General features: G+C 50.3%; 1 protein-coding gene across 1 annotated transcript in view; it reads right to left on the bottom strand.

Annotated features, from left to right (window-relative positions):
* LOC105688814 (neurotrimin-like) overlaps positions 1–13253 on the bottom strand; it is an 86000-nt gene that overhangs the window by 47948 nt on the left and 24799 nt on the right. Inside the window, exon 2 of the mRNA XM_048657711.1 lies at positions 6234–6340. Coding sequence (XP_048513668.1) covers positions 6234–6340 — 107 coding nt within the window. The remainder of the gene's footprint in view (positions 1–6233; positions 6341–13253) is intronic.

Below are 13253 nucleotides of genomic sequence, written 5' to 3'. Positions count from 1 at the left end.
AGGGAACGGACTCCGTCGAGCTTGCCGAGGGGGTGTCGCGGGGTGGTTTCTGCAAAATTGAGGTTCGGGGGTGGGAAACTGCCGGGGCATTTAATGCTAGGCATCGGGCGATGTCGGTGCGGGAAGCGCAAGGCGGGGTTAACGCAATCAGCATTCCCGGTTTAATGAGCCCCTGTGCAGTATCTGGCGGCGTTCCTCCTCGCACTCGCGCTTCCGGCGTGCCGAAAACCCCTCCTCGCTCCCTCCTCGCTCCCTCCTCGCTCCCTCCTCGCACCGGCTACACCGGCGGGGCGCTAGCCACGGGCGCCTGACAACCCGGACGGGCGTAATTGCTACCCTTTCAAAACATGCGCCCTTACGGGGCGTCGGGGGAGGGGAGGGGAGGGGGGATGGAAACTGGCGAGAAATCCAGTCGATTGTTTTAGATTTGTTACCCCGCGTTCTCCTCTCCTTCGCCGTGTCTTCCGCGAAGAATATATATAGGCGGTGAAAAGCGGGTTCGGACGGTGTTTGCGTAAAACTGGGAAGTGCAGGGGATAAATTTCGGATCGGCGAACGTTATCGTGAGACTGAAGAAACACGGGGGCAAATCTGCACGGCGGCTCCACACGTGTCGACGGGATATCCGATTCGTTCGGCAAAGTGCCGAAAAGTGTTTCGACGTGTCTGGTATAATCGGTGCGCTAAGCCCCCGCGGGACGAACGCAGCTGTCCCGAAAAACATACACGAGAAATTCATCCTACGGTATCCAGCGAGCTACCTCCGTCGAATCATCGATAAGTTATCCCCGTGTCACTCGTTCATTTCGCTTATTTTCAGTTTTATTTCATCGTCATGTTTCTCTTCCGCGACCCAGTTTTTCCACAAATTTCCGCATCCCGCGCCACCGTTATCCGGAGTCGAATGAACGGGGATGGCCGTGGAATGAGTATTTTTCAAACTAAAAGCCGAAGACGGGGGAGCGAGAAGAGCGGTGGACGACGTTCATTTTCCCGTCGGTTGAATCCGGCGGATGGCTACAGGGACACGGGGATGCCGAGAGAGCGCCCCTCGTCACCGCCGTGACTGACCCCCGCGATATCCACGGGGGACACTGAAATCTCTCGGGTCACACCTTCGAGGGAGGTTGAATTTTCTCGTGAAATTTCAGCGGCGCGACCGAGATGTCGAGGGGCGAAGCGGGGGGGGGTGTTACGTGGGAAAATACTCGTGTAGCTAATAAATATAGAAGGTGATAAAGGAGAGAGAATGCGACGGGGGGGGGGGGGGGGGGGGAGGGTGAAAGAGTTCGGCGAGAGAGACGCGAGAGAGAAGTGAGGGGGGTTTCGATAGGGTCGGTCTCTTACCTGACACCTGTCGGTCCCACTCGTGGAACTTTCGAGCCAGCGGAGAAGTTTTCTGGAGAAAAAATTTAGCTCGCGAGACTACGCCATCGATCAGATGACAAATCGGGGGGGACTCGTGAGAAATCAGCGAGGCGTGCGTAATCATAGGGTGAAATATTAAACATGGCCGGTAGGAACTTTTATTAAAAATCCTCACTGAAAAATGATGGATATCTTTGTCACGCCGGCGGACGCCCGCCTTCTCGGGCGCGCGCGTCGACGAGATCGAGAGTCCCGGCGTCAGAAGGCGAGGGAGAAGGAAGGAGGATCGAAAAAAGGAGGATCGAAGAAAAGAAAAAAACAAAAAAAAAAAAAAAAACCGGCAGAAACAAAGACGGAGGTGGAGATAAAGCGGGGGCGAGAGAAAAACAAGAATTCCGAGGTGGGCTCCGCAAATTAAACCAGTCCCTCGACGTTTTCCCGTCGAGTCCCCCCTGCCTAACGAAGTCGAACAGCCCGGCAGCGGGAGCTACAGGCTAATTTAAGCAACTCCGCGGGCTGACCCGCGAACGTCAACATCCCTCACCCCTCACGATCGCGAGGTCGCCCTGCGATGCAACCGGAGGAAAAAATTCAAGAGACCGGCTCACCGGTTTCTTGAAACGTAAATGAAAAACCGAAAGTGGAGTCGACTGCGTTCGGCTTTGGCGTGTTTGCCTTGCAATTACGATATTTCCGTTTGTGCTAAATTTTTTTTTTTTTTCTTGTTTTTTTTCAGCGGATACAGCGAAAAGAAATTTCGAACTCGTTGTAAAAGGGAAAGTTTTTCCCTCGTTTCGAGAGTACGTTCCAATTTGTGCGTAAAATTCCGGATACCTCATTTCAGCCGGTTTCGAATTGATAACAGGGTGAAATTTCCCGTCCCGTATTTTCGTTCCGGACTCTCCAACTCCTGAGTCGGCAGTTGTTACTTCCGACCGCACCGCGTGCAGACGTTTCGCGGCGTCTCAAGGTTGTACTACCATTAAAATGATAAAACAATGTTTGCGATGGTAAGTGGCACTAAAGCCAGCGCTTACGTACCTACCCCACGGTATTTCCCGCCCCCTCTATCCTTCGGGGAAGCGAGTAACCATCTTGCTTAACCTCTTGGCTTACGCTCATTCACTCCTGTACTTAGAAACTCCATTTGTCGACCCTCCTAAGACGGCGCGCGTCGATAGAGCCCCCCCCCCCCCCCCGACGGCGTAAGGTGACGATTCTTAAAATACTCGAAAACGAAAGGAGGGAATGAAAGGCAAATAAAAAAATAGGGGACGCGGGCTCGACTCCCTCTCGGGCATAAATGCCTTTCGACTTACGCGCGGATCTGCAATAATTGCATACCTCTCTCCCGTTTCCTCCTCCCTTTCTCTACCCACCCCCCTCTTCTTTCTCTCTTCCACTTTCTCCCCACCGGGGCTATAAATTGTTGATTGCTGATGGTAGATTGTAGATCGCGTATCTGAGATAGCCCTCGTAGAGAAAAAGAGGAGCGAGGGAGAGAGGAGAGGAGAGCGGAGAGGGGGAAGGGGGCGATGGTGGATCGTTTTCGCGAATCCTACAACGATAGCAGTGGCTCTTTATGCTGTAGGAAAAGTCGCTATTGCGGAACGACTCCGAAGATTATGTAGGAGTGCGAAGAGTACGAGGGAGGATGAGTGGGAGGTTGGACCGCGCGAGGGGCGGACCGCTTACAGTAGAGGTTTCTGACGAAGACTCTCACCGTGCTCTCTTCATTCCGTTTCTCGCTACTTCGGAATCCCTGACTACTATTTCACACGGGAGTGTGTACCCTCTCAGTCGCCCTTTTTCCGCACCCGGTTCTAACAACGTTTGCAAAACTGAGGTCCCCACGGACCCGCGGCGCGGCATCCCGCGGAGCGTCGAAGACTCGCCGGGAATCACCTCTCAAAGGGAAATGGAAATGGAAATACTTAAGACTTCCTGCGGGACGCCCTCCTCCTCCTTTTCAACTCTCTTCACCTCACCTCCCCCCTCCCCCCCACTTTCATGCAATACCGAGAACGCGTTCCTTTACCGCCTAAACTCTCTCCGCTGCAGCATCCTCTTCCTCCGAGATGACGTCGACGGGCGGGAGGGCGGGAAGGGAAAGGGAAGGAAAGGGAAGGGGTACGGGGTAGGAAAAGGAAGCCACCGTTTTCATTGAACTACGTAAGCTCTACTTAGCCCGCGAGTCTGCGGCTGCTTCAGAACGCGGTGTTGGCTCTGGTTCGACGGGGTTTGGCCATGCCAGACCGCGTGTTTGCGGCTTTGCCGCCGTTAGGGGGGGGGGGGGGGGGGGGGGGGGGGGGGGGTAGTCTCGCCACTACAGAGGGAAGAGCACGACGGAAAAGGAGGCTAAGGGAATGGAGAGAAGTGGGAAAGACAGGGAGCAAACACTTCCTACTCGAATTACTGCTACGGACAGATTCGAGTTAACGGAGAATCCGACCAACGTTTCGTACCCGCGTACGCGCCGATTCTCCGGACGATTGATTATTCTTCGTTGCGTGGTCGTCGTTTCGTCGGAGGATCGAAGGTGGAACCTAGGCCGGTTTCGGGTGGGTGGATACCGGGAACGCGAGGGATGAGCTCTCGCGTGTAGCCGGTTGATCGGAGGTGGCCGAGGGTTTTGTTTGCGCACGGTAAGATCGTTTCGATCCGTCGCTACCTGTAGGAGGACTCGTGCATCGCGCCGGTACACCGACTAACATCTTAATAATACAACCTGCTACAAACACCCTCTACTTCATTACCCATTCCTGTCTGCGCGAAAGCGAATTCAAGAGGTAATGAACCTCCTCTCCCCCCCACCTCGCATCGCTTCCCTCCTTCGTCCGCCTCAAACTTCAATAGGGATTTTCATTTCACGACACACAGACACTTCAGAATTTAGATAATATTTTGGTAAGAAAAACTCACGGGGAAACTACCCACTCTAACCACCGCGTGTATAAAGAGCTTCTACGACGAGAAAGTCTCGGGAAGCGTTAAACTTTCGAGATTTAACAGCATCGCCTATACCTCGTACCGGTAACCACCGCCTGGATCTGTGCTGCCGCCGACGTCTCCCCGACACCCCGGGGCGCGCAATACTTTTGAAACCCGATCGCCGCATCGTGTACGGAACGCTACGAACGATCGAGCAATTACGAATCAATTAACGCGTCGCGCGACAAAAGTAACACTTTTTATTCCCGACTCCTGGGCGGTGACGGTGCGAACAGCGACCGAGAGAGGAAAAATTCAGAAAGGGAGATCAGCGAATAAAAATGGAGAGAGTTGTTCGGGGCGCGTAAAGCGCAAAGCTCACTTAACCCTCGGTCTTCAGTTTAGCTTCTCCGCCTTCTTTATCCGAGGCAAGGAACAAATTAAAAAAAATACCGACCGAGAGTCGCGGCCCGGGAAATTAATAAAAATAAAATTATGCGAAGTTCTTAATAAAAGAGAGTGTGCGCCGGTTCTATTTTTTGTTTCGAGAAAATTTGTTTTTTTCTCTCTCATCCCGATGCGCTCACATTTTTATTTCGTCTTTTTCTCTTCTATCCTCTTTGTGGAACGGTATAATTATGTCGGTATCCCTTTGAACCCGACTTATAGTCGGGCGGGTTTTTTTTTTTTCCACGTACGCGGTTACGCGAGGAACGATTACGGTGCGTTATGCCTATGGACATAATCGGAGGCACGCCGCAACGGCGGGGGGCAGGCAGCACCACCGGTAGTAACGGAGGCGGCGGGAAAGCGGAGTGTTCGGAGTGTTCGGGGTAATAAAGCTGATCGCTACTACCCCGCAAGCCGAAGCGACCGAAGGGACGGAGGGTCTAAGTATGTGTTTAGCGGTATAGCGATCCCCAGGGTCCCCGGGGCTGGGAGGTAACACTCCCTCCGTTCGGTGCGGAGAAATTCAAGGGTGACCGCAAAATCAGTTTCCTCTGGCTCCTCCTTTTTTTTTTTTTTTTTCGGAGAACTCCTTCTCCGTTTCGCTACCTACTTCTCGGTTCCGCACGTCTCTTTCCCACAATTTCACCACCCTCTTTCTCCTCTTTACTTTTATGCGAAATTTTCCACAACGGCGTGTACCGTCAAAGATTTTTTTTTCACGTACACGCGGCTACGAGAGCACAGAGGAGCGGACTCCCGGCGGACCCGCGGAGCCGGAGGTTTCAGTACGGGGCTGTACGGAGGCAACTCCGGCACACATAACAAGAGGTTAAAGTAAAAGCTCAAGTTTTCGTAACTCCCCGGCAGCCGCGCGGCTCAGCAGCTCAGCCCGGCGTTCGTTCGTTCATTCGTTCAGACTTGCTCTCCTCTGCGATTTTAATGAGACCCTCCATACCCGGGTGCACTTCTTTGATAAAAAACCAACAGTAGAATAAGTCCGGGCGCGTCGCGATGTAAAGGTCCCTCTCCGTCATTCTACTTCCGCCGCCGTTGCTACCGCGACTTCCGCGTATGACCGACGTGTAGGAAACAAAAAAATCAACGAACCGATCACTCGCCGTACAACAAACGGGAAATGCACAAACTAGACACGGTCGGTGAACGCTTTCTGCCGCGAGGAACTTTGAACCTCGCCCCAGCGATCCGATACCGCTCACCCCTAACACACCACGTCCACGTCCACGTCCGCGTCGTACTCGTCTACGTCGCCTCGTGTCCGTTTTACGTCTTTCCAAGTTTTTTCGCCTTTCCGCTCGAACCTGACCTACCTAGAGGCCGATCGAACCGCGTCTATTTCGTGCACACGTGCAACGAACGCTAAATACCATGCATGCGCTGCACCCCAGATGAATCCGGAAGTTGAGGGAACCGATCGGCGATCGGTTGGGAGATAAAAAATTATCACGAAATTAATATATAGTCACCTTGAAGGAGCCTAAATTTTTCACACTGCAAGCCAGCTTTACGTTTCTCCCGGCTGGTACCGTTATATTCTCGATAGAATCGGTGAATTCCGGATCGAAGGTTGGAGCTGAAACAAAAGAAAAAAAACGAACGCTCGCCGTTAGTACCTTGTAATACCACATTTTCTTCGTTCTTTATGAAGAGTTGACTTTATTTCTGTTTTTTTTTTTTACTTTTTTTTTCGGTATCAAGGAAGCAAAAGGTGGCGTTGGTACGGTGGTAATTGTTCATGGAAAGTGAAAATGAGACGTAGAAATATACAGGAGCACGTGTTTGAAACTCCGTGAGTCCTATATGGAAGCCATCGATCAATCAGGAATATTTTTTTAGCGAAACGCGCCGGTTGAATTCTCTTCTCTTCTCTTTTTTTTTTTTTTCTACGCTAGCTGGATGGATTTGATTCATGTACCAAGCAGCGTAGTACATACCTGTTTACTTTCTATTTATATTCGCGTACAGAAAAGAACCCGAGAAATAACTCCGAGAGGGGAGGGGGGGATGTCGGGGGTAGCCGTTTCGCTGTTTGTGGGAATTTGAATATAACACCGCTGCGGAAACCGGAGGTGAAAATGAGCAGAGAAAGTGAACAAAAGAAGAATGAGAAACGGAGAGAAATGAAGAACTCGAGTACAAAATCACCTCAACTATTATTCGTGTAACTTGACAATGGATTCATCGAGTGACGCTAGTTTGCACGGGGAGGGAGGGGGGATTTTTTACGGACGTAATAAGCGAATTCGTTTACGAACGATAGTATCTCGTAAAGTCGATACAGCTCGAGGCGAAAGTGGCAAGGGTTACGCGGTTTGACTTACGGTTGGAAATAAGTCAGACTGACAGTCTGGTTATTGGGTGCCTCCATAGCGATTCTTTAAATCTTGCGGTTGATATTTTATTTTCCGGAGGATTTGCGCCGAAACGCCACACTCTCGCCTTCGGCGAGCCTATTGCTGTACATTTTTTACATCCCGATTCAGCCGCCTCGTTTTATTTATATTATTTTTTCACCCTACGTCAGAGGAACTCAGCCGGTCCAATATCATCGGGAGTAAATAATTCCGCGAAAAATCTTCTCGCCAACGAACGAAATTGATTGCAAAAGTATGAATATACCGCGATCCCTCCTCCCCTCGTCCTCGCTTCCGTTTAATGAGTTGAAAATAAACCAATGACCGGTGCAAAAAAGTTGACAAAAAAAAAAAAAATAATTAATAATAGGAGAGGTTATTTCGTATCGAGAGAACGAAAAATCGTTACATCGTGATTGTATAATAATTAAAAATTACGCATCGCAAAATATGTCGTTTAATTTTAATTCCTTTTTTTCTGTTTTGCTCGTTCCTCCATAGAACGAGTTCGGCGGAACAAGTAACGCAATTTCCCGGTCCATCCATCCAATCTGGTTCTATCTACGTTAAAATTATAAAGTAATCCAACGGATTGCGAAATTTCGATGTACCTACCAATATTTGGAAAAAAAGAGAGAAAAAAAAAAAAAAACACTCAGGGAAAATTATTTGACCGGTGACGGTAAATTTCGTTACTTTTTTTCACCGAACGATCAAACTCTCATCGAATTCTTGTTCTCGTGTCATCCCCGGATTTTGTTATTTCCAAAATTTTCCCGAGGAATCTGGTTCGGTGAATCTCGACGGAAGAAAAAAAAGGTATTCGGCGTTGCACGGAAGTCAAAAAATAAATGGTTGTGCGAAGTACGTGGCGGCGTGAAAAAAAATTTTTACCAAAAATTCGTATCGATCGTTAATCCCGGACAAAATATAAGGATGCGGCGGCGAGCGAGCGAGCGAGCGAAATCCTGAAGGGGTACGTACGCGACGTAGACGAAGACGTCACGATTTACTTCCGGCGAATGTATCGAACGAAATTAGTTTGTGAACTAACTAAGCGAACCCCCAATCCGAAAACTAGACAATTCGCGATCACCTCCTCCCCGAACTTCCCCTCGTACAAGGGGGACACACCGAGGCGCAAAGTTTACCGTCTCCTTTCCACCGGCGGTTCTCGTCTCTTGTCTAAAACTCTCTCGGTCGCATTACACCCCGCGGTGTTAAACGCAAACCCAATCTTGGTCGGTAAAGCAAAACTTTTTGTCGATTATCCGAGAAACAGACGTCGGGGTTATCGTAGCCGTCTGATTAAGTAGTTTGAAAATTTCTCCTCTATACGCAAACTTTGCCGTGCGGTTTTAACCCGACATAATCTCGTAGGAGAAAAAAACAGAAGAAAAAAATAGAAAATAAAAAAAAAACAACAACGACAACAAACTGTTCCTTTGCGAGGATAGAAATTCCCGGGAATTGAGGAAATCACGATTCCTCAAAGGGACACCGAAGTGCGCCGGGACTCAGAAGGCGGAGCCATATAATTCCCATGTGTATCTATTTGCGCGTCGACTTTCTCCCTCTGCATAAAATTTCGATTCACCTGATGCACCGGCAGAAAATACTCTCCGAGTCGATCCTACCCCTCCTGTCATCCGGTTTTCACCGAATGCCGTCTACGTACACCGGAGACCGCGCTCTTTCTGCAACGCGTAGGTGTATGTAAAGGTGATGCTCAAAGTCGATGCAACCGTCAAGATATGGGGGGAGGGGGGGAGGGGGGGGGGCTGTACTAGTCGATTCTCTTTGGCGCATTTCTATCAGAGGTCCCGGACGTCTTTGACGCAGGTACTACACGGAAAATTACCTTCGCAGTTCCTCCGGATAATCCGAGGAAAGTTTCAACCCCTTTCGCAGTGCCGAGAATAGAAATCAGCCGACACGAGTGACTTGCGTAGGTATATATTTGTAACTGACGGTCGAAACTCCGCAGCTGTTTAATCGGCGGACCCCCCGTATCCCCGGGGATCTATTCATGTCCGGCGAATTTCAAATCCCCGAATGAATTGACCCACTGCGAGAACTCGCGGTACACAGGGGCGCGCGCCGTCGGTGCGATGTAATCGTCGGGGGCGATTTCCGACGTCGCGTTCGCTCTCGGACAAAAGGAGCGGCGAGCGGGAGAGCGAGAGAGAGGGGATTTGTACGTGTACGCGACTACGGTACAGGGAAAAGGGGACGACGATACGCGGCACGCATCCCTCTCGCTTCGTTAATTGTCCAGCTTCGTACAACGGTACCTACTCTAATTAATATCGGTCGACGCGATATTATTTCTACGGGAATAATCATCTCGACGTCCGGTTTGAAGTTGCGGTCGAGTGAGACGAGTCGTTGCGGTCGCGCGGTCACATTGACTCGGGATTATAACGTCCACTTATTAATAATGATTATCACTCGGACGTCGATCGGCGTTGAGAATTTCGCGCAAATCATTTCCGCGTTCACGTGCACACGCTATTCTTCTACGTGGTAATCGAGTGGGGAGGGTGGCGACGAGTGAAGTAGAGAGCGCGCGAAATAATTCATGTCGAGGTTCTACCGAGGTTGAATATCCATAAAAATTGGGTAACACGATGTCGTTATTCGAGTTCGTTTTCCACCCCTCCCCCTCCCCCGGTAAAAAAATGCTAAACGAGTCTCTCTCAAGCTCCGGTAGACGGGGCCCGAACAATGGCGGGTCCTGTGCGGTTACGTAGATGGAACCGGGTGGAATAATCGTCGCGCGGGTGATAATAATAGATCAAAAGTTTTCGGTAGGCCGAATTACATTTTTCTATCGGACGCGAAATAATCAGGCGGTTCGATCGACGACGACCGGGAGAGCGGAGGGCGAAATAAAGTATAATTTTTTTTTCATTGCCCGATATTCGTTGGTTTTTCTTTTCTCCTTTTCTCCTTTTTTATTCCAGGAGAATCGAAGCATCCGGCGATCGCCAGGCGGGGGCCGAACCGATAATATACCGATAACGACCGTTCGCCACTTCCCGAGAGACTCTACGTGCGTTTTTTCTTTACCTCGAAAAATCCTCCATCTTGAAAATTGACAACCCTAGTCGGGGAGGGGGTGGAGGTGGAGTAGGTGTTCGCCGTTATACCTATACCTCGGTATCCAGGGGGTTGGGAGAGTCGCGTTTTTGCTCGAGCTACAAGGGCACCGGGGCGCGTCCCGTACGTTAAAATTGCTGACTAGCTGACTGAACCTCTCCGCGAGAGATTTATTATTTACGGAGGGATGATACCTCGACGAGAATTATAAAATTCACGGCGTACTCCAGGCCGCTTGTTTCGATACGAAACCGACCCCGGCTCGATCCCCGTGGCGTAATTCAACATATTTTTATTTCCGAACCACCAGACCGACGAGGAGACTTACGACGTAACGTACACCGAGCGGAATCTATCCCCCTCCCCCTACCCCCGTAAAAATGTGGCCAGCCGGGAGAACGAGAGTAGGAGAGTAAATTGCGTAAGAAGCTATGTGGCTGCCGGTGTAACGCTGCGGGCGGGCGTTGTGTTTGGGAGGAAAACAAATTTGTCACTCCCGGGCGCAGTGGCTGGTTATCCCCTTATACGCGCGACATAAACCGGCGTCTAGTTTCCGCGGCGCAACTTCGAAACTTTTTAGTCAGTGGTCAACGTTCCCGTCCCTATCGGGGAATGAGACGGTGTGTACTCGTACCTACCGCTAAACTCTTTACGCTATAACGAAGATGTACCGTAACAAACAGTTGGTTATCGTCCGCGTCGTCTAGCGGCAAAGAATGTGGCGGCGGTGGTGGTGGTGGTGGTTTGATCCGATTCGGGGAGAAAGAAATCTTTCCGATAAATCGAGAAACGGTCTTTATCTGAAATCCGTAAAACGTTTCCGCGAAACGGTCGAGTTTTCGTATACTCCGGCTTGTGCCGCATGTAGAACGACGACTGGGTGGGGGTGGGGGATGGGGGATGGGGCGTCGAGTCGAAGAAGTCGGGGAATGAGGAATTGAAAAATTGAGAAAAAAAACAAGAAAGGACAATTCCTTCGCAACGCCGCCGGTGAACCCTGGAGAATTATTTCTCCCGTGATAAACACCGGCCTTTTTCCATCAACGAGACAAATGACACGCGTCAGTCCATCACCGACTACGAAAAATGAATCCCGGATAAAGTCTTATCTTACCACGGTCAACCCCGTTTTCTCGGCTCTTCCGTTTTTTTTTATTTTTTTTTTTATTATTTTTTTTTATTTTTTTTCTTCAAACCCCACCTCGTTTTTGGCAAGGACAAAAAAAGATTATCGAGGACCGTCCGTCCGTCGGCGCGATATATTATAACCCCATCGACCTGCGGGGGTTAACAAAACCACGAGGTCGTATCCGACTTGGGTACTTGATTTTTAATCGGCGATCGCTCGCCGCGGCCATCGATATTTCAGGATCTTCGTTCGCTACGTTTTTAACGATCGACCCCGGAAAGCCGAGAGCTTCAGCGTCCGCGTCACGGTTAATTCCGAATCGTCGCTAAATTTTTAAGACCGGTAGTGAATTTATCACGCAAACGATATATTTTCATCGTCGCCCAATTTGCCGCGAAGAGCAAAACCATTTTTGACCGGGCCAAATCAAGATTATCCCGAGCCAAAAACAATGCAGTTCGCCTCCTCGAATCGCTCTGTGAATAGCATCTGGCAAAGGATCGCGAAAGTATCGAGGAGTGGGGTGAGGGAGGGGGGGAGGGGGGGGGGGGGGGGTGGATGCAGTTCGGATCTGGTATATTAAGTTTCGCCGGTGTGTGTACGGAGCGAGAGCAAAGCCGCGGCGATGCAAAAGAGCAAGGGAAGTAGCGACGGCGGGATAAAGGGGAGGTTTTTTTTTCAACCGACTATCCCAAGACTCGGCTCTTATTTCCAACCTTATCGGCACCGATCTCATAAATTTCTCCGTAAACGCGATTAAGCGCCCCCGTCCTGTCCAATCTAAGTATTCAAATGAGCACGCCCCCTTTTTTTCTCCGGTCCTCGTGGCCCCGTACCTTTTTTCATAAAATCACCCCGCGGCGTTGTTACGTCCGCCCACCTCGTACTTCGCTGCAGCTAGCGAGAATCGCGAGATGACGGACGTTCAACCGGCCGAAGAAGTCCCCGCGCCGATAATATCGAGATCCTTCACACTCACGGATTGACAGAGACCGTCGTCGCGTTCGATCGTGTCCCCCCGTTCCTTATTTTTATTTTTTTTATTTTTTTTCTTCCGTTCGGGGAAAAAAATCAGATCGCAATCCGTTCTTACCGCAGGAAGTGACCGTCCGCAAGGGAAGGTTCTCTTAGGTACAAGGTGGTATAGCGAGCGAGACGCTAGGCGGGCACGGGCGTGTTCGGCTATCTGTTAGACTCCATGAAAAGGCAACGGCGGTCGCTAAACTAAAGAAGAAATACGACGCGACTTTTGTTTGCCGAGTGCGATGGAATCGAGATCTGGGAAGCCGCCCGGGTTCTCCCCTGCTTCTCTTCCGCTTCCTCGTCCTCCCCCTCCCCCCACCCTCCTCCCCCACTTCGAGTCGTTCACCGAGTCTAGGACCGCCGATAGACGCTCAGATTTTATCTAAATGAACTCCGTAGACTTAGCAGTCCCCAGATTCTGTTTCGCCATCTTTCCCTTTTTCCCCCCTCTACGTTTTTACCATCGCGAAACGGCTCGCGGCGTCGCTACCGAATACACGAGCATCGACGTATGGGGGAAATCCACTTCATCTCCCGCGGCTAGCGACGTACAGGGAGAGATAATATGCTACGTTCGGAATGAGAAAAGACAGGGGAACAACAGACGCCAGTCAGCCGAGCGGACCGACTATACGAGCTTCTTTTGGACGCCATCGATTTCATCAAATATGTCTAACGTCATTTCTACCCCGGATAGATATTCCCAGGATATATACGCGTGTATAGTTTATCGCATCTCAGGTCCGCACCTCTCGCATTTACAGTCCTGTTTCCGCGCGTCAACCTCAAGGAATATCGTCGACCTCCCGACGTCTATTTTATTATTTTATTTTTTTGAATAGATAAAAAAAAAAAAATGACAAGAAAACGAGAAAGGA

The sequence above is a fragment of the Athalia rosae genome, chromosome 6, assembly GCF_917208135.1.
Source record: "Athalia rosae chromosome 6, iyAthRosa1.1, whole genome shotgun sequence".
Lineage (NCBI taxonomy): Eukaryota > Metazoa > Arthropoda > Insecta > Hymenoptera > Athaliidae > Athalia > Athalia rosae.
Note: the sequence above shows the minus strand (reverse complement) of the source record. Positions and strands in the feature narration are given on the sequence as shown.